General features: G+C 45.9%; 1 protein-coding gene across 1 annotated transcript in view; it reads right to left on the bottom strand.

The window, feature by feature from the left end:
* Positions 1 to 27168, bottom strand: part of ATF6 (activating transcription factor 6) — a 104928-nt gene that overhangs the window by 60334 nt on the left and 17426 nt on the right. The window contains exons 7-14 of the mRNA XM_056845688.1: positions 26909 to 27129; positions 21005 to 21190; positions 19683 to 19774; positions 13437 to 13556; positions 5505 to 5618; positions 3417 to 3519; positions 2388 to 2452; positions 545 to 659 (exon numbers count right to left, since the gene is read on the bottom strand). Of these exons, the coding sequence (XP_056701666.1) occupies positions 545 to 659; positions 2388 to 2452; positions 3417 to 3519; positions 5505 to 5618; positions 13437 to 13556; positions 19683 to 19774; positions 21005 to 21190; positions 26909 to 27129 (1016 nt within the window). The remainder of the gene's footprint in view (positions 1 to 544; positions 660 to 2387; positions 2453 to 3416; positions 3520 to 5504; positions 5619 to 13436; positions 13557 to 19682; positions 19775 to 21004; positions 21191 to 26908; positions 27130 to 27168) is intronic.

Here is a 27168-nt window from a genome sequence, read left to right as displayed (position 1 = left end):
TTCAACTCCTGTCGGAATGAGTTGTTGGTTCTTTTGCAGTTATCAATTAGTTGAAAAAGGTGCACAGGTGGTTTCACAATTTTCTAGTAAAATAGGAATTAATCCAATCATGCAATAGATTAATTACTATACTAGTAAGCGTGGAAAAGTAGCCCTCCCAGAGCCTGGCTGTGGGGGATGATTTCATCTTCTCGTAACTCCTTAATACAGTAAGTGCACATGGTGAACAGACTCATTGGGGTAGGGAGGAAGATCGTCTCTTCCTTCTTGCCCCAGTGCACGTAAATATCAGGACCTACTTATAATACAGTTTCGTTGTCTTGGTTCCCCTAACCCTGTTCGCCCAAGGATGTCTAGGAACTTTGTCTTCTGTAAAGAGGCTAGGTTGCTTCTAAGGACCATCAACAAGCATTTTCCAGGATTTCTTAACAGGAATACACAAGAAGTTGGCTTGAAATACATTCACATTTTGCTTACATCAATAACCTCCTTTTTTGCAACTGACCCCTTTACGGTTCAAATGCACAAAATGTAATGAACTTACCCTACGGAATGATACCACATAAAATGTATCTCCCCTTCTGTGAATTGCATCAAAGAAGTCTTGGTAATTTCGTGGTGAAGCATAATAAACTTGCAGCTCATTCCCAGAGTTTTTGCTGAAATATATTTGAAGACAACATTGGAACCGATAAGAATACGCACAAGTATCTTGTCACTGGGGATGTGGGGGGAGTTAGTTGTTAATTTCCTGCATTGTGCAGGGGGTTGAACTAGATGACCCTAGTGGTCCCTTCCAACTCTGTGATTCTATGATTCTAAGTAAGAAAACTGAGGCCACACAACCATAAATGATTTACAGTCAGTGGTGAAGCGGCCAAATTAGCAGAGGGACACCACATGATTCTTGTGTGAAAACCTAAGCAGAGATCTGAAGACTGCCAACCTGGATGAATAAGTAACAAAATGGTAAATGGAAGTAATTTTACTGTTTACGGCAAACATACTATAAGTTAACAATAGTTTGGCTGAAGAATTCCAATAAGCACTTCAGGGAATCTAGCATGGGCAGATTATAAATAATTTAGCCTGGGTAACTTCAGTGGAAGGCAGACATTGAAAATAAAAATGGCAAGTATAGTAATGCCTTTCCATAAACCTATGGAATTGCTGTATCTGGAAGATTACATATATTTCAGGTCACTCCATCTTAAAAAAGGGTATCATGGCGCTGAAAAAGATGAAGGAAGCGGGAACCAAAACGATCAAAGGGTTGGACCCTTTTTCCTTTAACCAAGAAGCTCAAGCATAGGAGGCTTTTTACTTCAGAAGAAAGATGACTAGGGGAGGGGGGTATGATACAAATTTGAAAATTACAGATAGATGGTGAGAGTGGATAAAAATCCCCCTTTGCTGTACTAGAACGAGGGGTCATCCAACAAAACTGATTGACGGTAACTTCACAACAAACAAAAGGAGGTATTTATTTCACACAACCCACCGTTAATGTAGGACTTCGTGTCACAAGGCGGTAAAGAGAGCCACTAGATTTGTGTGTGTGTGTGTGGGCGTGTGTGTTTGCCATCAAGTCACAGCTGACTTATGGCAACCCCGTAGGGTTTTCAAGACAAGAGATGTTCAGAGGTGGTTTGCCATTGCCTGCCTCGCAGTTAGGACCCTGGTATTCCTTGGAGGTTTCCCATCCAAATACTAGCCAGTGTCAGGGCTGAGAGTGTGTGACTGGCCCAAAGTCACCATGCATGCTGCCAGGGCATGAGTGGGGATTTGAACTGGGGATTTGAACTTGGGTTTCTCAAGTCCTAGTCCAACTACTACATCATACTGGCTCGTTCCACCAGATTACATGACTTTTTTTTAAAGCCATGTAATCTAGTGGAGCAAATTCAGGGAAGACAAGCCTATTTCAGCCATTACCCGTGATTGATAAATGGAACCCCGATGTTCTGTGTAGTTCTGAATACTAGTCGCTGAGAGAGCAAGCAGCTCAGGGTGGGCTATCGCCTGCATTTCCCAGAAGCATCTGGGCTGGCCTCTATCAAACAGGATACTGGGCTACACAGGACAGTTGGTTTGATCCAACGAGGCTCTAATATTTTTACAGAACAACAGATGACTGTCCAGTGAAGAAGAATCGGCCAGTTTGGATGGCCACTCCTCTTTCAGTTAGAAACAGAAGGTACCAGCAGGATTAAAACCGCTTTTTCAGGAGTGATTTTGATCATAAAAGCAGTGCTGAGATCAGGGTAAACTCGGGGATTTTCTTCTCCATAGAACCTGTTGGAAATGCATCTAATGGGACATTTTTGAAGAATGGTCTGACAAGTACCAGAATAACAACTTGCTGATAAGATGCCATCTTCACTTACCCAATGCTGGTGTCTGTGTAGGGAATAGCCATCAGCTCAGAGTTTGCATTTTGTTCTGAAGAATTCTTTTTTAAAAAGAGAGAATATCATACAGAGGGAAATGAGTCACCACTGAATTTCACTTGATCTTGTTGTTCTCTCTCTCACTACACTCACTCACACACACACAAGATTATACATATATAGTATACATTTATACTGCATATAAAACTGCAACTGTTCTTGTCCAAAATATATATTGGACTATATATTTTCAAATTGCACTGAGATGGTATTCTCTGTATGCATATAAAACTGCAACTGTTCTAGTCCAATATAATACTAATAATAATTTATTACAGTCATAGACCAGAAAATATCATATTGTATTTCTATGTTATGCAGATACTAATTAAGCCAAATATAACAGTTTAAAACTAGTCCAATATATATATATATTGGACTAGAACAGTTGCAGTTTTATACGCGGACAGAGAATATCACCTCAGTACAATATGAAAATATATACCATCTGTAAGAATAAAAATACTTCAACTTAAAAAAATTTCAGAGAAATGCTAGAGCTAGTCTTGTTTTTTAAACTTTCCGAGAAGAATCCTCTGAAAACCCCCATTGAGGTATACAAATTGCCCACAATTTGGTGATCAAATTTGCTCCCCTCCCCCCAACAATTCTGGCTACAGTACTGGCAATGGAGGGGAAGTAACCATGTGATTCAAGCATCCCACATGATGCAGAACTTCAAAGCACGACGCTGTGACATGGGCTTCCAACCACAGGGGAGCAGAAACCCATACCATAATGGTCATGTGCAAATTAGGCCTCAGTCTCCCAAATACAGGTTGATGTTTGGGAGAGAGAGGGACACCATCAGACCAGCATCAGAGCAGGCGATGGAGGACCTAAGCCAGTTTCCCAGGAGTTTCACTTCTGGACCCTCAGCCTCGTCCCTGGTTGCAAGGATCCGGCGTCCCACTACACAAACCCTGCCCACCCTCTCAAACACGGAAAGAGACACCGTAAATCTACCTGAATGGCGGGAGCTTTCTGCTGCTGGCTGTTGGTCACCCTCCTTGATTTCGTCCTTTCTGCTTCGTGCCTGTGAACCCAGCCTCGCAGCTCATGACTTAACCTGCAAATGCAAACTCTAGAAGTCAGCCATAGATTCTGGCAGATATAGGGGTATTCCTCGGAACAAAAGACTATGTAGCTGTCAGTTGAAAGAACCAGAATCAGTAGAACATATTCTCCTCTATTGTTCCTTGTACTATAAACAACGCCTAGAACTAATTAACCCTTACCTTATGTCCTTAAAAGATTTAGCATATGATGGTACCAAAATTTTATTAGCGGTTAGGATTCCTGCTGTTTCCGAACAGGTGGCAGAGTTTCTGGCAATAGTTATTAAAAATAAAAATAAGAGGGTAAGGGAATAAATAAACAATAAAACCAACTGAGGCAATACAGACACTGGGAAATAATACATAAACGGGTATTGGTATTAGCTGCGCTGTGCAACAGGTCCTGATTCTCATTTGTCTTTTGGGAGAATGTATTATTATAGCATTAAAAACTGAAGAGTTTTAAATTGACGGTTAAGTTTTGGCTATATTGTTGTACGTGTGACTCTTTTGAGCAAATTATCTTTTAAGCGAGTATGTTTTATGTATTCCTGTTACTATTATTACTATTATCATGCCAATAAAGGTGACTGAAACTGAAACTAACTAAGATGTAAGTGACGTTCACTAGATGGTGGGTGAGACTGAAACAGCCTTCCCTTACAAGGGCAAAACCCTTGCAAAGTGAGACAACAAAAATTCAGATGGACGTTTTCAGATCAGGTGCCCAGGGCCAGCACAATCCAGAGGTTACTGCCTTGAGTCAAATTTCACACACTAACCAAGCGAAGCTGCCTTCTACCGGGCCCTACCCTCAGTCTGTCACGATCAGCACTGTCTCCTCTGACTGGTAGTGGCTCCCCAGGATTTCAGGTCATGGTCTTTCACATCAGCTACTATCTCATCCTTTTAACTGAAGATGCTGGGGACTGAACCTGGCACCAGCTGCATGCCGAGCAGATGCTCCACCACTGAGCCACGACCCCTCCCCTCCCAGAGATGTTGCCATCATATGCCAATATCAGAACTCTCGGTTTTTTTTTAATGAGCTTTCTGGGCCCTAATAAGCTAAAGAAGGAATGTGAAAAGCAGCAGTGTTCCAATGCAGCTTTGCATATTACAAAAAAAAAATTAAATAATTTTTTATTTTCAAAACACAAAAACCATCAGACACAAAATACATAACAATCAGTATACATACTACACACAGTACACACAACCCGTACATTGACTAAATTAAACAATAAACTCCTAATCTACAATTCAACATACATTTCACTGGAGGAATCTATATCATTTTGTACCTTCCATCTTACTCTAAATTGCAAATTATGGTGATTAAAAGCTCCCTAAAAAGGGGAAACATCCATATTTTTTAAATATGTAACAACATGAAGAGACTTTTTTTTCTTGTTCTATTTGAGTAAACTAGCAACATTGCTTAATCACATACAGCGATAGAAATAATAGTCATGTAGGGTATGAGTAAAAAAAAGCATATTGCAAAATTCTTATGGCTGGCGGTAACTCCAGCCCAGGTGGCTTTCAGTGACCACCACCACTTACGAGCACCTGAAAATATCACTTGCCCACCAGTAAGTGGGGTTTGTAGCGGAATTGGCCTGTGCCTCCATCAGCAGACATGCTGCTTTCCTTGACTCGGGAGGTACGATGCTGGCGCCAGGCCCTCTGGAGTCCCTAAATAAGGCCAATGGCACCTTAGACCTCTTCCTGGGTTTGCTTCATTATGGGACAGAATTGGCCATTCACAACTCAGAGGATGATGGGAAAGGACTTTTTAAAACACAGCCGTAACAACATCTTGAATGCCAATACAGGGAGTTGGGGAATAGTCAATCGTAAGACAAACTAAGAATCTGCTTGTGCTCTCAAAGGAACCAAAACAAAGGAAAGGCTCTGGGAATGAGCACCTTAGAAAGCTTTTGCTTGGCTACAAGGTCCTAGGCTTGTCATTTGCACCAAACAAGCTGCTTACCTGAGGGATTCTGTGCGGTTGATTGATGGCTGGCAGGGTGGAGGAGAAATGTATATGATCGGTTCATCGGTCACTATCATCAGTGCTTTGTTATCCGAAACCGAACGCTTATGGCTAGAACGAGAACACACAGAGAAGACAGGCACTAAGAGAGATGCTATCGTACCAGCCTTGTACAAATCTATGGTGAGACCACACTTGGAATACTGTGTACAGTTCTGGTCACTATACCTAAAAAAGGATACTGCAGAGCTTGAGAAGGTGCAGAAAAGAGCGACCAAAATGATCAGGGGGCTACAGCAACTGCCCTATGAGGAGCGGCTGAAATGCTTAGGGCTTTTTAGCTTGGAAAGAAGGGAGTTAAGGGGAGATATGATAGAGGTCTATAAAATTATGCATGGTATGGAAAGAGTGGACAGGGAGAAGCTTTTCTCCCTCTCTCATAATACCAGAATGCAGGGTCATCTGCTGAAGCTGGAGGGTGAGAGATTCAAAACAGAGAAAAGGAAGTATTTCTTCACACAACTCACAGTTAAATTTTGGAACTCCCTGCCCCAGGATGTGGTGATGACTGCCAATTTGGAAGGCTTTAAGAAGGGAGTAACCAAGTTCATGGAGGACAGGGCTATCCATAGCTACTAGTCAAAATGAATACTAGTCATGATGCATACCTATTCTCTACAGCAGGGGTGTCCAATCTTTTGGCTTCCCTGGGCCACATTGGAAGAAGAAGAATTGTCTTGGGCCGCGCATAAAATACACTAACACTAACGATAGCTGATTCGTAATATTGTAAGTAAGCTTACAATTTAGCCGTCCTGGGCCGCATGCAGTCCGGGGCCGCAGTTTGGACAAGCCTGCTCTACAGTATCAGAGGAGCATGCCCACTATATTAGATGTTGTGAAACACTGGCAGAATGCTGCTGCAGTCACCTTGACTGTGGGCTTCCTAGAGGCACCTGGTTGGCCACTGCGTGAAAAAACTGCTGGACTTGATGGGCCTTCATCTGATCCAGCAGGGCTTTTCTTATGTTCTTATGCCCCCCCCCCCCAAATTCCATGGGTGGTCAGAGACCAGGCAATCTACAGCCATGTCAATACAGGGGCTGCTCGAGGTAAATGCAGCGGTCCTCTCACTCCAACAAGGGGGTGGACTGCAAATACCTTGACTCAAAGCAAGCAAACTGGGAATTAACCAAAAAAAAGTAACATGGGAAACACTGCAAACATGGGGAGAACTGCAAAAAAAAAAAAAAAGTAACATGGGGAACAAGCCCCCCACTTCCATTTTTAATATGTCAGGTTTCTGATCTGATTTAATTTACTTGCTTTACTGTAATGGCATACAAAAATTGGCATACAAATATAGAAAATACATGTTTTTGGAATAGAGGAATGTGGGTACCAAAGCCCAAACCTAGCCAAGTAATCCAACCTGTGTGATCAAAATTAAAACATGCACATTGGCAAGCTTACTTTGCACAATTAATTCTACCCTGCTTAAAGAACTGGGAGCTTTCTGCCCACAGAAGGGGGGACGGGTGAGGCAAACAAGTTCAGGGGCAGGGGGAGAGACAGAATGCCTTGGCCAGACCAACTATGAATTCAGGGGGTTTCCAAGAGGGAGGGGTGTTGGATGGTTCGGTGGTGACTTGAGGGCGGCGGATGAGTCACTGCCCTGGAGAGAGACTGCCTTGTCACAGCTCCTGGAAACTGCCAATCACATCCCGTTATCTTGGCGTCTTCCCATTCCTGCCCAGCTAGCAACATTTAGACTGGAAACTTCTTGGGACAAATTACCTGCCCTTTGTACATTAATAGTACTGTATAAATCATAACAACAAGAGCTGGTTCTTATATGCCGACTTTCTCTACTTTTTAACGAGAATCAAACCGGCTTACAATCACCTTCCTTTCTCCTCCCCACAACAGACACTCTGTGAGGTAGGTGAGGCTGAGAGAGCTTGAGAAGAGCTAACCCTAACCCTAACCCAAGGTCACCCAGCTGGCTTCGTGTGTAGGAGTGGGGAAATCAAACCGGTTCACCAGATCAGAGTCCACTGCTCATGTGGAGGCGTGGGGAATCAAACCCGGTTCTCCAGATTAGAGTCCACTGCTCTTAACCACTACACCATGCTGGCGCTCCTTCACCTCTGGGTAAGCACATTTTTCAGGGGGTTGTATCCCACCAAACACACACAATAGTCCCTGCAGAAGTACTAAAATAACTCTCATAGTCTACTAGCACTAAGCGTGAGCTGTTATCTTCCAACTTTCTCAAGAGATTTTCAATCTGGTCAGTACTCTGCATCCCTTTCTGTGTGGTCATTTTTTTCAGAAAATCACAGGCACAAGCTGCTCTGTTTGGGAACGGCCCCCTGAAAGATGCCTTGGGGGAAGGCTGAGGTTTTGTTTTTGTTTTTTAAGATTTTTAAATGATTTTCTGTATTATGAAAAGATGCGTGCATTGCATCGCAGGTATTTATATTCCACTTTTCCTCCCTCAATGAGTACTCAAACAACTTAGAACACCGTTCTCCCCAACTTCATTTCCTCACAACAGCAATCCTGCGAAGTAGGTTGGGCTGAGAGAAAATGACTGGCCCAAGGTCACCCAGCGAGCTTTCATGGTGGAAGTGAGGATTCAAACCCAGCTCTCCCAGGATCCTACACCATCCATTACACCATGCTGATTCTTGCACCCGCACAGTACTTGCAATAATCACAGTACTAAATCTGCATGAATAAACAAACCCACAACTGACATCTGAATCAGGGCATTCATTGTGTGGATTCCTGCAATGGTTAATTGCCATTTGTCGTAGTAGTCTTCACACCACTGTCTGTGCAAATGGAAATTCACTAAGTACATTTCCCTTCCTCCTCACAAATTGCTTTTGGGGGGGAAAAAGATTGAAAATGGAAAAGTAAGTTTGGAAACCTTCATCCCCAAAAGGGGCAGCTGAAAATGAGATTTCCCAGAGAGAAAGAAGCAGGCAAAAAAAATAAGAGACCACGGATAAGGCCGACAGTCCCCCAACAGGCAGTGGGGGGAGAGAAAGAAATGGCCCAAGAGGCAGGAGAGCATGGTGTCACAGAAGCCCAGGGGCTACGTGGAGACGACTACTAAATGTGGCCAGAAAGCAGCTCTTGGAACACGGCTCGGTGAAATGGAATGTGGACGAGGCAGAGCAGAAAAAGTGTCTCTGTGGAGGGGGGAAATTAGGAAGGAACCAAAGGACTAGCAGTAGCGGCCACAGGTATGTGCCAAAGACATTACGCCAAACCAATGCTAATTTATCCAAAGCACGTTCAAGGAGTGCGGGGTGGGGGTGGAGGATGGAGATGTGGGGGTGGAAGGGAGAGGAAGAGATTGGAGTACAGGTGATGTACAGTGGAAAGCCACATCCCTTACGCTACATGCCTTAGCCCTAGGAGTCACAGGCAGGAAGGCAGACACAGGACAGAAGCGGGAGGGCTAAAAGCAAGGTGTCGCAGAGCCAGCTGCAGGGATACAGTAGCATTAAACGGAAGGAGGAAGCACAGGAGATTCTGCTGCTCCACCAACCCACCTCCCCAAAAGTATCTACTGCACCGAACTTCAGTACAAACACACGCAGTTGACGCTTCTCGAGTGAGACCACGTAGGGCTTTTTCTGCAAAGACGTTAGAAACACTCTTGTCTCCCTGCCTGCTTTCCACAACATTCTCGGCTGCGTATGCTTTCAGCACATCTGTGGCTGGTCATAAAAAAGGAAGAAGAAAAAAACTCTACTGGAAAGGAAAGACTCTGATAGGAGGGAACAAGCCATTAGCCGAAAATGCCAAACCTTCAATCTGGAGATGATTTAAAGCACACATCTCCCCACTGCCTAAAGTAAACCTCTGCAAATGGCCAAGTACATTAGCAGAGAAACAGCGTGACACTGTCCAGGCAGCCCCGCCCCCCCAAGCCCGCACAGAGCAGGCAGCAGCCACAGGCTCCCGCGGAGCTTCGGGACCAAATGTGCGATCAGAGGAGTCCGCCAAGGAAGAGATGCTGCTCTGTAAAAAGCTCACTTGGCCAGGCGCGGCAATAGGCTTTGTCCTGTGTTCATACTCTAGGCTCTGCTGGAGCTTACTTTGAATTGCCAAGGGGGAGAGGGGGATTGTCTTTGCAGGGATATTACAAGGAAGCACCATGAGCGTCCGTTCTAATATTTCTAGTAGCAACTTTTTCTTTCTGGTTGCTCTTTTGCCAGGCCAAATAACTGATGCCAGCGAAGAGGACTTGAAAATAAAATGCACGAAATACGCATATCTGTAAACTTCATAAGAAGGGGTTTGGGCATGATGTGCAAAGTGTGCGCCTGTGAAAATGAGAACGGAAGTCTTGGGGTGCAGCCCCCGGTCATGTTAAAACAGGCAACATGACCAACAGGCCACAGAGTTTCCCTATCCCAGCTCAAGAGATCTTCATCTAGCTAGTACATTTTTATCTCCCTCCAAGGAGCTCCAAGTGGCATAAATAGCGATCCTTTCCTCGTGTTATTCACAGAACAACAGACAGTGTGGCCCAAGAGAAGCTGGTGAATTTCATGACTGAGTGGGGAACTAAAATCCAGGACATACTAACCATTATACCACACTGGCTCTCCTGGGGGACAGGAAGCAAGCTTTTCAGGAAATTATGTGTTTGGAGGTCAAGATGGCGCCGCACACAGCCCAGCACGACCCTGCTCTACAGAGGCATTCTGTGGTCCTGTTCTAGAAATCTCACAGCGTTAAGGCTGGGACCTAGCCTAGCGTAGCGGTCTATGCGGTTGGCCCACAGAAGGGGACCGGGCTGTGCATTATTAACCTACCAGCGTGGTGTAGTGGTTAAAAGCGGTGGTTTGGAGTGGTGGACTCTGATCTGGAAAGCCGGGTTTGACTCCCCAGTCCTCCACATGAGCAGCGGATTCTAATCTGGTGAACTAGGTTGGTTTCCCCACTCCTACACATTAAACCAGCTGGGTGACCTTGGGCTAGGCACAGCTCTCTTAGAGCTCTCAGCCCCACCTACCTCACAGGGTGTCTGTTTAGAGAGACTGGAAGGTGATTGCAAGCCGGTTTGATTCTTCCTTAAGCAGTAGGGAAATAAAAACCAACTCCAACTCCTCCTCTTCTGATCTGGCGCTGGTAGGCAACGTGAAGATTCCAAATTGGCCAAGCTTGGAATATTATTTAACTTGTTTCTATCTGGCCTAACCAGGGTGCTCAAAGAAACTCTAGGATATACACTAGAAGCCTGGCTTTTCTGGTTGCTGCACTTCTGACCCCATCTTAACCCCCCCCCCCCACTCTAGCTCCAGCAAGGGCCCCGGGCTGGAAAGAATTCCTTTCCAACTCTCTCTGCTGCTAGCAGTGCCGCGATGTTAGCAGCAGGCAGCTCAAATTATTTTCCAAGCTGAGGCTGCAATACAGACTAAGGTTTTTTTTTTTAATCAGGAACTTGGGTTCGGTCTGTAGTATGATTTTCACACACCACACACACAAGTTCTCTTTTGAGTTGCTTTTCTGTGCAAAACAAATATTAGTGTTAGAAGCCTGGAGCCCAAGTGAATCTAGGGTGATAAAGGATTGAGATTAACCTCACACAAAAAAGTCCCTAGCTGGAACAATTAATGCACCAGTGGGCTACAGGCTAAAAGCAAAAGCCCAAATACAGTGCTTCAGGGAGGCAGCAAGATGACTATGAACTAAAAAGCTAAACAAACAGAAGGGTATGACAGGGTTCTCCACAAAGCTCATCATTCCAGCTTCTGCAAGTTGAGGATACCTCATGGGGACCCAAAGCATGTTAGCATGCTGTCAGGGTAAGACTCCCATTTATTTTTCCGGAACAGGGAATTATCAACCCCCATCCCCAATTTTTCAGCCCAAGAAATTGTTGGAGGAAAAATAGCGTCCATGTAGTAATGCTCTAGGAACTTCCTCTTCATTTCTATGGTAAAGACTCTAGAGGCTAGGGAAGGGCAGCCTAGAACGTCACCCAGGTGACATCACACCCTCCCCCTACTTTGCCCTCTCCAGGTATCACGCTCAAAATGGCCACGCTTCCCCTACTGGCCACTGGCTGTTACTGCACGTAGCTCCAGACAGGAACACAAGCAAAAGACCCATCCTTAGACTGCCCATGATTCCATCATGGTTGCTGCAGGAACCAAGGAGCAAGCCCCCTCCCCCCCCCCCGTGTGATCTGTCTGCTTGCCCTGAACAGCTCGTATAAAGGATTGCATTCAGGTCTCAAAAACTGTAGATTAAAACTGACTCTTCGGAGGAGGAGGAGGAGGAGAAGAGTTGGTTTGTATATGCCAATTTTCTCTACCTTTTAAGGAGAATCAAACCGATTTATAATGTCCTTCCCTTCCTCTCCCCACAACAGGCGCCTTGTGAGGTAGGTGGGGCTGAGAGAGTGCGAAGAGAACTGTGACTAGCCCAAGGTCACCCAGCTGGCTTCATGTGTAGGAGTGGGGAAACCAACCTGGTTCACCAGATTAGAGTCTGCCACTCACATGGAGGAGTGGGGAATCAAATCCAGTTCTCTAGATTAGAGTCCAGCACTCTTAACCACTACACCACACTGGTGTAACAGTTGCTGTTACTGTGCTTCTGTTTTAATTTCTATTTTTTTAAAATTTGGAAACTGTAGCATGACCCTGACATTCTAGCATAAAATCCATAACCTGTTCAGTAAATACTTCACATTTATAGAAACCTGTCTATGGCCATCTCACGCTCGGCCAGTCAATCTTGAAACTCCTAGGTCCCCAACTTCTTACAGAAACATTTATGATATTTACTTCATTTATATTGTGCCTTTCTCCCCAATGGGGTCCCAAAACAGTATACATCCTTCTCCCCTCCTCCATTTTATCCTCACAACAACACTATGAGGTAGGTGAATCTAAGAGTGTGTGACTGGCCCAAGCTTCCACTGCTCGAGTGGGGTTTCAAACCTCAATTTTCCAAGTCATAGAATCATAGAGTTGGACGGGACCACCAGGGTCATCTAGTTCAACCACCTGCCCAATGCAGGAAATTGACAATTACCTCCCCTCACACCCCCAGTGATCCCTACTCCATGCCCAGAAGATGGCCAAGATGCCCTCCCTCTCATCATCTGCCTAAGGTCATAGAATCAGCATTGCTGACAGATGGCCATCTAACCTCTTCTTAAGAACCTCCAGGGAAGGAGAGCTCACCACCTCCCGAGGAAGCCTGTTCCACTGAGGAACTGCTCTAACTATAGAAAATTCTTCCTGATGTTTAGACAGAAACTCTTTTGATTTAATTTCAACCCATTGGTTCTGGTACAACCTTCTGGGGCAACAGAAAACAACTCAGCGCCATCCTCTATAAGACAGCCCTTCAAGTACTTGAAGATGGTTATCATATCCCTTCTCAGTCTTCTCCTCTTCAGGCTAAACATACCCAGCTCCTCCAACCTTTCCTCATAGGACTTGGTCTCCAGAACCCTCACCATCTTTGTTGCCCACCTCTGGACACGTTCCAGCTTGTCTACATTCTATACCACACTGGCTCTCATGGATATCCAAGTCATCATAGTTGAAGGGGAAACAGAATACATTCTAACCATACCAATTCTGGGAGCATAAGGACAAAAATACACACATACACATAGGGTTGGATCCTGAAGAGTGCTTCCACAGGTGCAAGGACTTCCATTCACAAAGTATGATTTTCCCCCCTACACCCCCCTACAGGAACCTGAAATGCCTCCTGTTACTGAGGAGGGCATTTGGAGGGGGGACGTTTCAGACTCCTGTGGGAGGTCGAAAAACCACCCTTCATGAGCAGACGTTTTTGTGACTATAAAAGCATTATTTGGAATCCAAGCCAAGAAGAAGCCGGAATCAGAAGACAAAGAGAAGAGGTTTTTATGCTTACCCATTATTGGTCCCACCACCTGTTTCCTGAGGTAAACTTGCTGAGAATCCCAGAAGATGCCTGCTCTGGGGCGAAGGCCCAGCCTGAGGCTCAGCCGAGTTGAGGCTCCACTCCAACCCGCTAAAAGCAAGAGAGAAACATCAGCTGGATCACAAAGTTAGGGCCTGCTACAGCAAAGGGCAGTAAGTTAGTTCCGAATCTAGGTCAGCTTCCCCTCCCACCAGTGTGGTTACCCTTCACACAGGCCACAAGACTTTAAGCTGGATCTCTGTTCAGAATAGGCAACACGTCATTAGCCAGAGGTCTGATCTAAAGTTTAAGCCCAGCTTTCATAGCAGATTAGCTGAAAGCAGGAGCAGCAGAGTTCTAGGCTCAGATCACGTCTCCGACAGGCACTTCAGGGGAATTGCTGTGCTTTCAACCCCATCTGCAATCGAAGAATGCTCTCGCTCTAATGCCACATGTTGGATTGAGTATAGAAATAATGTGAATCGTGCTGAAAGCGCAAAAATACGGTAAATGCCACTTCTGATAGTTTGAGGCAACGCTCCACCTGCGCATCTGACCTGAACTGTTTTAGATTAGCAAAAAAAAAAAAAATCCTTTTTGGGAGTGCACCCATGTAGTTTTGTGATGTCGTTTTCATTAGCGTCTATTTGGATATATTTTAAAACATTGTTACAGACTATGGATGCCATTTTAAGCATCTTGTGTTGAGTTGGATGCTTTGCCAGACCTTTTGCGTGGGTCTCCCTGCGCCTTTGGGTCTTCCATCAGCAGCGTTACGCACGGTGAAAAGTGATTTTGTGGTCACATTTTCAAGATGCCTTCTATTCTTGCTCAGCAAGTTACACTGGGTGTAGGATTTGGGCTGCTATGCGTTCCTGACACCCTAGAGCAGTGGTTCCCAAAGTGGGCAGTACCACCCCCTGGGGGGGCAGTGGGATTACCTAGGGGGGCACTAAGAGGCAAGAGGGCAGCAGGGGGGTGCTAGAGGTAGGCCCCTTCAACTGTGTTGTTGGACAAGGTAGGGGGCACTGGGGTTGAGTTTGTGAAACCAATGGGGTGGTGGCCCGAAAGGTTTGGGAACCACAGCGGCCTAGAGCCAAACTCCCAGGCAACATACGCAAACCCATACTCGCTTCTTAAAAAAAAAAAAAAAGACACCGCGACAATCTTGAAGGAAGAGATTGCTCCTTCTTACTTACAGCCATCCAACACTTTAATGGGGTGTGGATGTTCTGCTGGCGCCCTGTAATGGTTTACCTATAGGGTTGCCAACCTCCAGGTACTAAAGGTAACGACAACCAAGGCTAAACAGTAGTACTGTAATATGGTATTGTAGAAAAATGACAGCACTATGACCATTTAGAAAGTATTTACAGCGAGCCACTTATAAACAGGCACAGTTTGCAACAGTCTATATAAATTTAATTCAGTTATGAAACGAAAGCCTGTACTGAACCTAACTAGCTAGCTAACAAAAGCTGCAAATGTAAACAACCACAATTGCATACACAGTCTTTAAGGGTCCCCTTATAACAATTGGCTGTACAATGTTACATTAACGTAGTTACATCTTTGACCCCAAAAGTAAACATGTGAAACAAATAGATCTTGGAAGACTAGTTTAACAGCTCGGAAAACACTCAAGGTATTTCAGTTGGTGATCTTGAAAATATAAATCACTGCAATGCGTTGACAGTCAACATCAGGCTCTATACTGCCAATTCTTGTAAGTTTTAAAGAGGCATGCTGCGCTGAGATTTACAGCAAGGGACGGCTTTTGCAGACCGGCGATCCATAGTACGCAACGGATGGAAAATAAGTACCATCAAGCAAAATAGATTAGGATCCAAATAATCTATTTCAAAGCTTTCTTCAGTTGCATTTCACTTCTGATAAGGGCCATCAAGCACTCTATGTGCACCAGGAAACTGTTGTTTCCAGTTTAAGTTAAATCAAGCAGTTGTGGTATCTGAATCATGTGGAGGGGGTGCACAATTTGCAGCTTTCCATGACAGCCTGGAGGACTTGGACTCCCTCCCCCCCAAAGGAGTTCCCCCTGCTTCCATAGCATTAACCATGCATCAACACAAACCATAACTCCCTCACAAACCATGATTCCAAGCAAGCCTGAAAACCATGGTTACACGAGATCCCGGGTTTGCGTCAACCATGGCTTGTGCCAGGGTATAGGCAATAAGAATTATTCTTAATACCACAGAGGGGAAAGTGGTGCGTGTGTTCATGCAGGCGGGTAGAGAAATGGATCCAGACAGGGTGTGAGAAACCTCTCAGGTGGATTTAGGCTTGGCAAGCAATTTCTGCTCCCCTCCCCGACCTGCCACCACTATCTTCCTGCTCTCTTGTAGCAAAACTACCTGATCTGGTGTCGGCACTCTAGAGAAGCCATCACAGCAAACCCAGCCCACCTCTGGCCTCCTAATATCGGATCTCCCTCTCTATCGCCTACAGACTAACTATGATAGAAGAAGCTGCAAAAGGACAGAGAACCAACACAGACAAAGCACTGAACTTAGAGCAGGGAGACTCAAGTTCAAATCCTCATTCTGCCACATAAGAACATAAGGAAAGCAATGCTGGATCAGATCAAGGCCCATCAAGTCCAGCACTCTGTTCTCACAGCAGCCAACCAGGTGCCTCTAGGAAGCCCACAAAACAAGACCACTGCAGCAGCACCATCCTGCCTGTGTTCCACAGCACCCAAGATAATAGGCATGCTCCTCTGATACTAGAGAGAATGGGTATGCATCATGACTAGTATCCATTTTGTCTAGTAGCCATGGATAGCCCTTCATGAACCTGTCCACTCCCCCCTCTTAAAGCCTTCCCAGTTGGCAGCCACCATCACATCCTGGGGCAGGGAGTTCCCCGATTTAATTATGCCACAAAGAACACACCTCGGCCCTGCCACTCTCTCTCAGCCTACCCTACCTAATTGGGTTGTTGTGACGATAAAATGGGGAGGGGGAGAGAGAAGATGAGGAAGCGACCAAGTGTGCCCTGCCGTAAGCTTCTTTGAAGGGGAGCAGAATAAAAAAGCATAAATCATCCGCAGCTCCCCTCTCCTGAGCTGTGTGTGTGTGTAAAAGGCATCAGTGAGAGAACCAGCTGCCTCGTGATGGTTAGGGGAGAGAGATTTTGATCTCGTGTATGCAATGGTTGGTCAGCAAGGAACATATTTGCTCAAGAAGACCTGGCATTTTGCTGTATTCTGTTTCCCGGGCCACGTGTCAGAGTGATAAATTAGTGAAGCTTAACTGGATTTGATTTGTAAATCTGGCTAAAAAACAAACCCTGTGCACTTAAAATGCCAGGATTTCTTCTCTCTTTTTTTTGGTTGAAGCTAAATTGTACAGTAACTGCTCCGCTGTGGCCAAGAGTGATATCATGCGAAGCACATGCTTGGTAATAAAAGTCTTCTGAGGACAGAATCGTCTTTGAATTAGAGCTGGGAGGCTTCCAGCAGCACAAAGGGGGGGGGGGGATGGACACCGCTGGCGAATGCCAGGAGCAGACTGTGTTTCCCCTCCCAAAGATATAACTGCCACAAACACCAGCTTAAGGCTGCTATTCCTCAGTCATTCCCTTGCATTAAGCACCATCTACTGGACCATTTGGGAAACAAAAAGCAGAATCCATCCAGTCGGAGACAAGCAGCTAGCTTGGTGTTGTCACATCCTCATCCCAGCACACCACCTCGAGTCAGAGCAGGCTGATGGCAGCGGGTAGCAAACCACTACAGAGAATATTGTCGAAGGCTTTCACGGTCAGAGTTCGTTGGTTCTTGTAGGTTATCCGGGCTGTGTGACCATGGTCTTGGTATTTTCTTTCCTGACTTTTCGCCAGCAGCTGTGGCAGGCATCTTCAGAGGATTAACACTGAAGGACAATAGCAGAGACAGTGTCCTTCAGTGTTACTCCTCTGAAGATGCTGGCCACAGCTGCTGGCGAAACGTCAGGAAAGAAAATACCAAGACCACGGTCACACAGCCCGGATAACCTACAAGAACCGATATTCAAATGTTATTGGGGGGGGGGCAAATTAGTAAACCCCGAATAACAAAATACTATTTGTATTGGTTTACAGCCTAAGAAACAGGAGTGGAGTTGCACAAAAGGACAGCAACTACACTTCCTCCCTCCTCCCACTGCAGCTGTTTGTGCTCCCGCAGGTTCACAGACCTGCAGCAACAGTGCAGGGGGAACATGGTGGGGGGGAAATCAGGAAAAATTACCCCTCTCTCCTTTGCCAACGAAAATGCTGTTCTGTAGGCACATGTGCTGTTGTACCAATAAAACAGCAATGCAGGATCCAAGCTACCATTTCTTTTAACGCCACAGCAAATTATCAAGCTACCTGTTGGATAGCCCGCTCCTGATACTGTCACACCCCTAGAGCATCGGCTTTCAAATCATCAAGCCCTACCATGACTGACTTTAAATAGCAGGGGACCCCAGCTTGGTTGCCGGACAGCCACCGGTACATTTCCACTAGTCCCACAGTGAACGCCTGTACATTTTCACTGGTCCCCGGCCGATCAGGTCTCATGGCCACCAATACGAAACGAGTATGGGAAGGCAAGAGCAAAGCTGTGAAGGGGAAGATCGCTAATAGAGGAAATGGTCTTTCAGAGACACCTGTCTGTCACTGCTGATCTCATGGAGGATTTCTAGATGAACCACTAAGGATCTCAGAGATCTTTGAAACACATTACAAATATCATGCACTAGAGCAGGGGTGTCAAACTCAATTGTTACAAGGGCCAGATATGACATAAATGTCACTTGGTCGGGCCGGGCCATGCCTCACCAGCTAGGGTTGCCAGCTCCGGGTTGGGAATTACCTGGAGATTTTGGGGGTGGAGCCTAAGGAGGGCAGGGTTTGGAGAGGGAAGGGACTTCAATGCCATAGAGTCTAATGGCCAAAGCGGCCATTTTAGCCAGGGGAACTGATCTCTTTCACCTGGAGATCAGCTGTAATAGCAGGAGAGCTCCAGCCACCACCTGTAGGTTAGTAGTAAAAAACGGCTACAAGTGCTATTCAGGAGTTTTGGCAAATCAAAATAAAAGCACCAGCAAAAGTACACCCAATAAGGTAACTACAATGCAAATTACTGTTAGAAAAATATATTGAGAATGAATTCTCACTAACACAACCTCAGTTGAGCAGATAGAACAAATATTTTTTACAAATGGTCTAAAATAGACCCAATATAAAGACGCAAAAGTGATACAGGTAAGTGGAAATAGGCACAATTGCTCAGTTCATTTCAAGTCCATACACATAAAATGCAAATTGCAACTGTTAGGCAATGGTGACCGGACGTTGTGCAATGGAAATCCGGTATAATTCCATTTCATATGAAACTTTTTCAAGCTTTCAGTCCTTCCGTGCACTATTCATTCAGTTTATGAAGGAGTGTACCTTCCTTATTTGTATGGACGGCAAAGTAAGATGTCTCTGATCTACAACAATGAACACTTGCTGACAGTAAATGTACTATCGGACCAATGCCCCTCCTTCTGAAGACAGCCCCCCCCCGGGTTAGATGAGGAGGAGCAACGCGCTTCTTGCGCCTCCTCACTGCAAACCAGAAAGAGGGAGGGAGGGAGGCAGCACACCGTGAATGGGATCACAAGGTGGGGAGTTGTTGTGGAATAGCAAAGGTGCAGCAGTAGGGAGAACAGTCTGAACTCTCTGGGCCTCCCTCTTAAAACCTGACAAGCCTTTCACTAGTTAATAGAAAATATGACACTAAGTAGCAGGGGAAGAAGGAGAAGGAGAAAGAGGATGAGGAGGGGGTGGAGGGGATGGAGGACGAAGAAGAGTTGGTTTTTATATGCCGATTTTCTCTACCATTTAAGGAAGAATCAAACCAGCTTACAATCATCTTCCCTTCCCCTTCCCACAGCAGACACCACGTGAGGTAGGTGAGGCTGAGAGAGCTGTGACTAGCCCAAGGTCACGCAGCTGGCTTCATGTGTAGGAGTGGGGAAACCATCCCAGTTAACCAGATTAGCCTCCACCACTCATGTAGAGGAGTGGGAAATCAAACCCGGTTCTCCAGATCATAGTCCACCGCTCTAAACCACCACTCTTAACCACTACACCACGCTGGCTCTCGGTTGGAGAGGGGAATGGAGGGGGGTAGAGGAGGGAGCCCCTGGGGTATTCCTGTCTGAAGATCAAGGTTCTCAGAGGGCATAGGAAGGAGCCTACCTTAGTCTGTCGTAATTCAGCATTACGAAGGCTAGCAGCACCATCACACAGAGAGCTCTTCTCTTTGGAGGGGAGGCTTTGAGGTTCAGGTTCTGGAGGCAACAAGAAAACCAGGCAAAATAAAAATTAAACACAGACCGAAATTTTACCACCTTTTCCAAAATTAGGGCTGCGGTTGCTAGGCGTGTCACCAAGGAGAACATAAGAACATAAGAAAGGCCATGCTGGATCAGACCAAGGCCCATCAAGTCCAGCAGTCTGATTACACAGTGGCCAACCAGGTGCCTCTAGGAAGCCCCCAAACAAGATGATGCAGCAGCATTATCCTGCCTGTGTTCCAATGCACCTAATATAATAGGCATGCTCATCTGATCCTGGAGAGAATAGGTATGCATCACGACTAGTATCCATTTTTACCAATAGCCATGACAAGCCCTGTCCTCCATGAGCATGTCCACTCCCCTCTTAAAGCCTTCCAAGTTGGCAGCTTCCATGCAGCAGGATCATTGGTCATACTTTATAGCTGTTTGATGCTGTTTGTATTCCTTACACCCAAGTAACATCAAATAGGGAAAACCCGGCAACATGACCACAAGACCCAGAAGATGTTCCCAGGATGCTTCAAGCGATCCGACGTTCTTGACGGGGAGGACCGAGGGGGGCAGGAGGCAGTTACCAGCTGCCTTTTTCTGCGCGGTTTTTGCGAGTCCTGTAAACTGCCCGTTTACAACCTGAACTGAAGGTTGGCTAAAGGGCAAGGATTGGGAAGGGTAAGACTGTCTAGCAAGACAGAGCAAGAAGGTGGTACCAGCATGCTACCGGCAGACAGGACACAAAGAACTGTAGTATCAGCTTACAGCAAGAATGGGACACAGGAGGAGAAGAAAAAGAGTTGGTTTTTATATGCTGACTTTCTCTACCACTTAAGGAAGAACCAAACCGGCTTCCCTTCCCCTCCCAACAACAGACACCCTGTGAGGTAGGTGGGACTGAGAGAGCTCTAAGAGAGCTGTGACTAGCCCAAGGTCACCCAGCTGGCTTCCTGTGTAGGAGTGGGGAAACCAACCTAGTTTGCCAGACCAGCATCCGCCGCTCATGTGGAAGAGAGGGGAATCAAACCCGGTTCTCCAGATCAGAGTCCACTGCTCCAAACCACCCCTCTTAACCACTACACCACGCTGGAGGGTGACTGAAGAGGAATCCTTAAAAGCAGAAGGTTAGAATTGCTGACCAACCCTGCGAACTGAAGAGATGTATGAACCCAGATTCTGTTGCCAGAATCCAGAACGCCACACATGTATTTGTGCGCAACAACCACCGACCTCCTCGGCCAAGTCGTCCAGCTGCCTCTTCAAGGTGCCATTTTCATTCCTAAGGCGATCGTTCTCCTGCAAGGCTGCCTTCAGCCTCTCCTCCAAGCTCAGCAGGTATTCTTTTTTCTTCCTGCGTGACTGGCAGGCCGATTCCCGGTTTTTTATCATGCGCTGCTGCCGTCTCAGAACATTCACCTGCAGAAGAGGACAAGGAAGCTCATGACGCATCCCCAGGCCAAAACCGAAAGAGACAATGCGGATTGCAGGCAGAAAGGGAAACACCCCGGTGAGCACCTCAAGGCAACAGGGGCTCGTCCGGACCAACTTCTCAGGGCTCCCTGGCTTGAAGGGGGCCAAGCACTGGAAGCGGCCCCGGGCTAACCTTGACGACCCCCAAAGCTCACCAGCGGTGAGGCTAGGGGTGCTACCAGGACCTCCTCAGCAAAGTGCCTGGAATAGCACCAATTACTGCTCCGGGTCAAAGTGGGCTTGCCCAAAAAGAGAATTCCCAGGCAAACCTGATCTAGTGTTTGCTGAAGCAGGGCTCACCTCTCTGGGTCGCTGGAAGCCATTCAGCAAGTAAAAAAGTAACGGTAGTCCCCCTGTGCAAGCACCAGGTCATTACTAGCCCATGGGGTGACATCACATCCCAACTTTTACTAGGCAGACTTTGTTTTACGGGGTGGTTTGCCATTGCCTTCCCCAGTCACCCACACTTTGCCCCCAGCAAGTTGGGTACTCATTTCACCCCTTGATTGTGTATTTAGAAAAAAAATTAACACGCCACAGAATCTTACACTTGATAATCACTCTAGACTTTCATATCACTTTGTAACTGTGTGATTTGGATAGGCTGTAAGCTTTACTTGTAAGAGTGCCTTTAACAGACTAAGAAGCTCTGCAGCTCTATATTTATTGAGAACCTGCTAGCACAAGGCCCAAAATCACAAAGATTTATATAATTTAGCCTGCTGTGCTAGTGTCTTTTAGACCACTGAAGAAGGCAAATATGCCGAAACGTGTATGGTCTATATGTGATTGCTTGTTTATGGTTTGTGTATGATTGTATGTCTTATTGTACATTATGCCTATAGTTTTATTTTAGTAAATATGTTTGGAAGGCTTCTTGCAAGGCCATATAGGAGTTATTAGCATCATTTGGATTTTAACTTGTATTAAACTTATACGTATTCAGAAAACTTTTTAATGGTTTAGCTTTTAATCATATTGTTGGCCTTGTCAGCTGTTTTTTTTGCTTGACCTTCTAGGTACTTAATTCTGTTTATAGGGTTAAGTTTTGTTCCCCCCCCCCCCCCAATCTTTTTTGTACTCATTTTACCAACCTGAGAGGGATGGAAGCGGGGGCTCTCAAATGTGCCTCCTTACAAGGCCCTTTTCCTTTCTGTCCCCAGTCAGAGTGAAGGGCGCTGGCCCATTTGCTTACCGACGTGGCAGTTTGCTACGTGCAAGGAGAGTGGGTAATGGAAGGAGCCTTCAAACACGCAAGCCATCACCCTGCTCTGGGTTGGCACCTTTGTGAGAACGAGGCCTCTGGTTTCCTAGCACTCACCAAAGGAGCACAGACGCTTGCACGGGGAAGGGGGGATGCAGGACATGGACCTCGTTTCTGAAATACGCTCACTTCAACAAATGTAAAGTTCTGCATTTAGGTAGGAAAAATCAAATGCATAATTATAGGTTGGGGGAGACTTGTTCGAGCAGTAGTGTGTGTGAAAAGGATCTTGGGGTCTTAGTAGACCAAACACTGAACATGAGTCAGCAGTGTGATGCTGTAACTAAAAAGGCAAATGCAGTCTTGGGCTGCATCAACAGTAGTGTCCAGATCACACGAAGTGATGGTATCGTTTTACTCTGCAATGGCTAGACCTCACCTAGTGTATTGTGTTCAGTTTTGGGCACCGCAATTTAAGAAAGATGTAGACAAGCTGGAACGTGTCCAGAGGAGGGTAACAAAGATGGTGAGGGGTCTGGAGACCAAGTCCTATGAGGAAAGGTTGAAGGAGTTGGGTATGTTTAGCCTGAAGAGGAGAAGACTGAGAGGGGATATGATAACCATGTTCAACTACTTGAAGGGCTGTCATATAGAGGAGGGTGCCGAGTTGTTTTCAACAGAGACATAATATCCAAATTGCAAGATGCCATAGTCCCACTGTACACTGTACCTGGAGTACTGTGTGCAGATCTGGAGGCCTCGCCTCAAAATTACTGAGTGATCATGGTGTCTCCCCGGCCACCTCAAAATGGGAATGTTTAGTCTGGAGAAGAGAAGGTTGAGAGGGGGCATGATTGCTTTCTTTAAGCATCTGAATGGCTATCACTTAGAGTAAAGCACGGAGCTGTTCCTGTTGGCCACAGAGGATAGGACTAGCAATAATGGGTATAAATTACAGGCAGAACGGTACCAGCTGGACGTTAAGACACTTTTTTTACAGTGAGAGTAGTTCAGCAGTGGAATTTGGTGAGCTCCCCCTCACTGGTAGTCTTTAAGCAGCAGCTACACAATCACTTGTCAGGGATGCTCTAGGCTGATCCTGCATTGAGTAGGAGGTTGGACTAGATGGCCTGTATGTCCTTTCCAACTTTGTGATTCTATGAAATATTCAATACTCTGTGGTTACCCTGGACAAAATCCACACACAAATATTCTCCAGCAGAAGCAAGATGGCACTTTTGTTTTTCCTTCTTTTAACCCACAGATTTTTAAATACTGAGCATAACCTACTTTCAGGCACCTCAAGCTTATCTTCTGATGTGGTTGGATGGTGTTTATTCAAATATGTTTAATTTTCCTCTATTTTCACTCATCTTCCTAATGTCTTATTGTGTTTCTTGCTGTACATCTGCTGTTTTCTTGCTTTACATCTGCTGTTAAAAAGGTTTTAATTTGTTAAAGGCGACAAAGTATTTTTCTAATTTGGATAATCTAGGCTCTGAACCCTTTCCAGTAGCCCCTATTTTTGCACAAAGAGAGGCAGCTGAGAGTGAGACATTAATCTAAGGAGACAATTCTCCTTACAGGGGACAGTTCTCCCTCTCCTTCTGAGCTTTTTTCTTTTCCTTTTTTTTTTTACATGTTCATGATCTGACATTTAATATTAAATTTAGCTAAGCAAGACACAATTATACAGGATTATCTCATTTGCTAACCTACAATATAATTCCATTCTCATAATCTAATTACATTTAAGAGCAACAGACAGAACTAACAAAGCCGCATGTGCTTTGTTCCAACAGGATTCAGGATTTTAAATATTTTTTAAAAAGGTAAAGGTCCCCTGTGCAAGCACCAGGTCATTCCTGACCCATGGGGTGACGTCACATCCTGACATTTCCTAGGCAGACTTTGTTTGTGGGGTGGTTTGCCAGTGCCTTCCCCAGTCATCTTCCCTTTACCCCCAGTAAGGTGGGTACTCATTTTACCGACCTCGGATGGATGGAAGGCTGAGTCGACCTTGAGCCGGCTACCTGAACCCGACTTCCGTCGGGATCGAACTCAGGTCGTGAGCAGAGCTTGGACTGCAGTACTGCAGCTTTACCACACTGCGCCACAGGGCTCCTTTTTAAATATAACTCGAGACAAAAAAAAAAAGGTTTTGCCACCATCCTGTTAAAGAATGGGAAAGTTATTTGCTTAAACAGGAAGGTGTTGACAGTCGTCATCATTCACGGACTATGGGCATTTCCCTATGAGAGAAGGGAATTGGGTAGAGGCTGACCTGGTTCTCAACTGCCTTTCAAAGCTCTGCTTTGATCTTTCACTGGCTGACAGCTACCAAAGTTTGATAGCGGGAAGGAAAGCAGCGAGTCCTTGGAGTTGATTCCCTGCGTGCAGAGAAACCAGCCCAGGGAGCCTTTGGAGGAAGCACGGAGTGGCTCCCCCATGCTAGCTACACCGACTGTTCAAACATACTGGTGGAGCAAGACAAACAATGCAACCCAAGATGGGGCACACCCTGCTAAATCCACTTAAATCAATAGGCTTAGATGGATATAACTCTGTTTAGGATTGCAATGTAAGAGACAAAGGCCCCATAGAGGAGGAGAAGGAGGAGCAGGAGGAGGAGAAGGAGAAGAGTTGGTTTTTATATGCTGACTTTCTCTACCACTTAAGGAAGAATCAAACTGGCTTACAATCACCTTCCCTTCCCCTCCCCACAGCAAACATCCTGTGAGGTAGGTGGGGCTGAGAGAATGTGACTAGCCCAAGGTCACCCAGTTCGCTTCATGTGTAGGAGTGGGGAAACCAACTCAGTCCACCAGATTAGCCTCCACAGCTCATGTGGAGAAGTGGGGAATCAAACCCGGTTCTCCAGATCAGAGTCCACAGCTCCAAACCACTGCTCTTAACCACTACACCACACTGGCTCTCACAAAGGATTCCTTATCTTCAAAAATACTAAGCACAACTGTCCTCATTTTCATTCTCATTATGCTAGCTATCCTTGGGTGTGTGTGTGTAGGACAACTACAGGAAAGTAAAGGGACTCAAGAGCAGCAGAGCTTGGATTGCTTGATTTGGGAGGGGGAGCGCTTATACTGCCATTCCCAATATAAATGTGATCTATCCCCCACCCCGCATGGCATGATTTGGCCTGAATGTTTCTGTGCCAAGAAAACCAACAAAAACTTTATGATGCCCACCTATTCCCTGTAAACCAGTGGTTCCCAACGTGGGGCACACGCCTCACAGGGGGGCAATTTGATTTTTAAGGGGAGCAATTCGAGAATGAGTTATTAACAGTGAATTTTTTGCATTTCTTATGGTTCTAGGGGCCTCATATACAGTATATAAATATATATTGTGACATACACATTTTAAAAATTAAAATCAGAATGTACATGGAGGTCAGCTGGTGACAATGGAGAGGGGGAAAGCCCACTAATAGAGAGGAGTGGTGAATAGGAGTTCACTTTTTGAATAATAAGAATTATATGTCACGGGGGGGGCATCAGGATTTTAGAGATGCTTAGGTGGGGCACGGCCAAAAAAAGGTTGGGAACCACTGTTGTAAACCTTGCCAACTGTTCAGGGATTTATTTTTATTCCTCCCTTCCTCCAAGGAGCTAAGGGTGGCAGACATGGCTCTCCCCTCCTCTGTTTTATCCTTGCAACAACCCTGTGAGGTAGGCTAGGCTGCACGCGTGTGACAAGTCCAAGGCGACCCAGCACACTTCCGTGGCAGAGTGGGGATTTGAACCTGGGTCTCCCAGATCCTCACCTGACCCTCTAATCACTATAGCACGCTGACCCTAAGAAAGAAACACGGCTCGCCCAGCTAACTAGCTGCCTACCACACTAGGAAAGAAACAGCATTATTTCAAGGACTGTTCAAATGCGGCACAGCAAATAGTGGGGCGGGAAAGGAGCTGACAAATGCTAAGGACAGAGAAGGAAGACCGAGCTGAGGCTTCCTTAGATAGAGCCAGACCCATAGAATGCTGTGGAACACAGGCAGGATAATGCTGCAGCTGTCGTCTTGTTTGGGGGCTTCCTAGAGGCACCTGGTTGGCCACTGTGTGAACAGACTGCTGGACTTGATGGGCTTTGGTCTAATCCAGCAGGGCTTTCCTTATGTTCTAATGACATGCACAGAATCAGACATCTAGGCCAGATACAGCTATGCTGAGCAAAACTCTCTCGGGTTTCCAGGCTGACAGGCGACATTGCCTGTTCACTGTTAATGAGGACTAGCAGTTTCTGGGTCTATCAAAAAATGAAAAGATGAAGGAAGAGTTTTTAGGGATGCCAAACCCCACAAAGTAGGGACTGAATACCCTGAATGATTATGTTGCTATGGCACTGCCTACAGTCAGGATTCTTTCTCAGGTCCTTTCTGATTAAATTCTCTACCTGCGAAGGACGACCGTACACCAACGGTACTGAGAACTCACGTCTGTACTTGAATTCGGAGCTGTGGCATGAACTGCAGGTTTCACTTCTGCTGGGTTTCCGTGGGCCAAGGTATTTCTCACACCACGAGGCAAGACGCTGATGGGGTGACCAGGCAGTGGTGCGACGCCACCGGTGACTGCAATGACCGGGTTAGTGGCAGGAAGGATGCCCGGAGCCTGAAGCTGCACCACTGTGGGCTGCGAAAGCACGACCGGTTGACCTGAGATGGAGACAAAAGACCATCAACACCATCAATCAG

Source organism: Euleptes europaea, chromosome 2 (genome assembly GCF_029931775.1).
Source record: "Euleptes europaea isolate rEulEur1 chromosome 2, rEulEur1.hap1, whole genome shotgun sequence".
NCBI classification, from domain to species: Eukaryota; Metazoa; Chordata; class Lepidosauria; order Squamata; family Sphaerodactylidae; genus Euleptes; species Euleptes europaea.
The sequence above is the reverse complement of the archived record's forward strand: the minus strand, read 5'-3'. Positions and strand labels throughout refer to the sequence as shown.